This window comes from Adiantum capillus-veneris, chromosome 16 (genome assembly GCF_014529385.1).
Source record: "Adiantum capillus-veneris isolate H3 chromosome 16, ASM1452938v2, whole genome shotgun sequence".
In the NCBI taxonomy this organism is placed as follows: domain Eukaryota; kingdom Viridiplantae; phylum Streptophyta; class Polypodiopsida; order Polypodiales; family Pteridaceae; genus Adiantum; species Adiantum capillus-veneris.
In genome coordinates this window covers 137,652,023-137,655,109 of record NC_140946.1, presented here as the reverse complement: position 1 = coordinate 137,655,109, position 3,087 = coordinate 137,652,023, and the positions used below count along the sequence as shown (strand labels likewise).

Here is a 3,087-nt window from a genome sequence, read left to right as displayed (position 1 = left end):
CAATCCACGCAGTGAGGGAATCACCCGATGCCAAGAGAGAGAGGTAAGGGCTGTAATAACACCAAAACAGGCTGAAAATCAGCAAATAGATGGTCGAAAAGATGTCGAGAAGTCACGTGCTTATTGAGCTTCCAAGCGGGGAGACCAAGGGGCAAAGATTAGGTGCTCAGAGGAAACGTTGAAGTAGAGTGGGAAAACGCTGGTGAATAGTGGGTTTCTCTGTTGCACAAAACGCTGGGCTGTCACAAGCTGAAAATGCAGGTGTAAAGAGGAGCAGCAGATGGTGCGATGGGGGTAGGAAAGGAGAGCGATGAAGAGGGCAAGGCAGAGGAGCAGTTGATTCCACAAAATACTGGTGGTCAGGCAAAAAACACTGATGCTTGAAGGCAGAAACTCTGGCTGAAAAATGCTGGTGGAAAAGAGAGCAATCCTTTGCGATGAAAAACTCTGTAAGGTCCTCCTGTGTATGGGCGATGGCAGATCCTCTGGCCTAGAGATCTGATACCATGTCAGAGTGAGTAGCAGCGAAAGGGGAGAGAGAAAGAGAGAGACAATGGCTTTGGAACACAAGAGAGGGATGGGAAATGGCTGGCAATAACTCCAGATGGCACAACCATCTCAGCTCCCATGCCATATCATCCTCCCCAGCTTCAACATTCTTAGTCATAGCATTCAGCCATCAGTTCAGCCCTAGTTTGCTTGAGTTATCATCCCTAGAAACTATCTACACTAGCCTCATACCATCCTCCCTCAGTTTAGTCCATTTTCCCATAAGTTAGTCATCACTTGCATGATTTACATACCTCTCCATGAGAATCTGGGTTTTCTAGATCTAGGCCCTTGCCCCATAGGCGGTGGTGGACACCTCCTCCTCGCTCGCTATGCAAGATCATCCTCTCCATCATCTGCGTTTTCAGCCATTAGTTCATCCCTATTTTTCTTGAGCATCAGCCCTTATTTCCACCTATAGTAACTGAGTCATACCATCCTCCATCAGATTAGGTTGTTTCCCTAGTAGTTTGGTATCATCGGCATCATTTGCATCATCCCAAGAATGTGCATTGAACAGTCGGTGAAGTCTCCCTTTAGGTTCATCACTCGGAAGGTACTAGCACTGCATAAGCATAAGGTCTGGTCAGATCAGCCCATTTCCATGAGGCACCATTAGCATCATTTACATCAGCCCAAGAGGGTGCATCGAACGGCCAGTGAAGTCTCCCTTCAGTCTGGTCACTCCATAAGCACTGCGTAAGCATAAGTTACCTAGCAATCCATATATTGTGTTGTATGTTACGTAGACAGGGTTTAATAAATATGCTTGCTAACATCTAGAGTATTGGGTTGACTTTTAGAACCAACTATGGAAAGAAGATCGATGATTGAGTCGATGGAAGTAAGAAATCGAAAAAATGATTCAGATGAATGGATTGTAGACATTTTCCAATGTTATGATTGGGTTTCTATGCACCCAAGCCAAAAAGGGGCATTTAAGGTTCGTGCTCGGGATGTGTCTGACCTAACAAAGCATTGGAAGGGGAGAATACTTGCTTTTAGACGACGGAAAACTAGATTGCAACTTGTGAATGAAGCATTGGTGCAGCATGTATTCTTACATAAAGATATTCGTGTGCATCCCAAAGTGAAGATGCAACGTCACATGCCAAACAGTGAGTTATGTTTTCTCGATGGTTTCTTTTGGGTTGTCTCTCTGGTTGTCTCTCTGGTATTGAACACTCTTTTGTTTTGTGCAGTGCTTTATCCTTCTGACAGCATTGAATGGCAAAGGATTGAATGCTTCACAGGAGTTATGCATGTATTCCATGTTGAGATAGGTAAGCTTCTTTACGAAGGAAAATCTTTGAGGCAGCTTGCAGATGAAGCAATCTTCTTCTATAGTTCTAAGTACATCGTGCCCAAGGGTAGCTATGAATACGGCACTTTAGAACCATTGGCTTTACCAAAGCTGGATAGTCGAGAGTGGCCGGCATGTAACTCTTCAATTTTACATACTTGCACTCGTAAGCTTTTTGTGGACATACTCAATGCAATGAAGCCTAGCATAGGCTCTAGGAACATACATTTGAATTGGTTCATCCCAATTGTTATTTTTGGGCATATTTTTAAATCATGTGTCGGACTACACCGCACTCGTTGCACTTACATCATGAAAAATCTGAGTGAAGAGTGGCTATGTAAGACCTTTGGAAAGAATTGGGGCTACAAGGCATCATCAGATCTTGAAATGATAGAATGTCGGGTCTCTTCAAAGGATGTTGTTTTCAGGTAAGAAAATGCTACTTTGATTGGTGTTTGATTTGTGTGTGCTGGTTAAGTTTATGGTTTTTCCTTATTATGTTCTTTACAGATATTTCATTGGGCGACAAACCCTTTGCATGGTGTTCAAGTATCAACGATGGAGATTGTTGAATGGAGAATGGAATAGTGTTGATCAAGATACACGAGACATTGCATCTGTGGAGTTGAGCCTTGTATTTGAAGGACGAGAACCATTTATGTTGCAGATAGAGGATGACTGGCCATTGTCTAAAATTCGACAAGAGATTACTCTCACTATGCCTAACCCACCTGTACACTTTTTCTTCCAGCTGGATGATAGGAAGATTAGAATTCGTAATGAGAACAAAGTTGTTAGTAGCCAATGCTTGGCTCCACACATTCTGAAGGTAGTGGAATCTCCATGATGGGCTCATGTGGATGCAGTTTTTTGTCAAGTGGTCAATGTGTATTTAGTTCAAACTCCTAAACCCTTTTGAAACTGAGGTCTACTTATCATTTCATTATTCCAACTTGCAATGTAGTGCAGAATGTAGCCAATTATGCAATGTACTCCTTTTTGTAATAAGAAAACTCTTTTGTATCACTAAGTATGTGTCTCATGCTTTTGTCATTGTGATTTCCATGGTTTTTTGCTACTACAAGTCACAACAAAGAGCTATATGTGATTGAATGCCTATGGTTTCTTGTTTGGACATTGGATTGTGATTCCTTGTTCTGTGCTTAGCTTGTTAAAACCAACTAAGTAGATAATTTCTCTTATTTCAAGATGATAATGGTCGTAGATATACA

The 3,087-nt window shown here is 42.1% G+C and overlaps 1 protein-coding gene across 1 annotated transcript; it reads left to right on the top strand.

Moving 5' to 3' along the window:
* Positions 1–1,462: 1,462 nt before the first annotated feature.
* On the top strand, positions 1,463–2,702 carry LOC147439940 (uncharacterized). The gene is made up of 3 exons (XM_086484089.1): positions 1,463–1,667; positions 1,752–2,283; positions 2,366–2,702. Exons 1-3 carry the CDS (start codon positions 1,463–1,465, stop codon positions 2,700–2,702), a joined length of 1,074 nt encoding a protein of 357 aa, XP_086340215.1.
* The last annotated feature ends 385 nt before the right edge of the window (positions 2,703–3,087 follow it).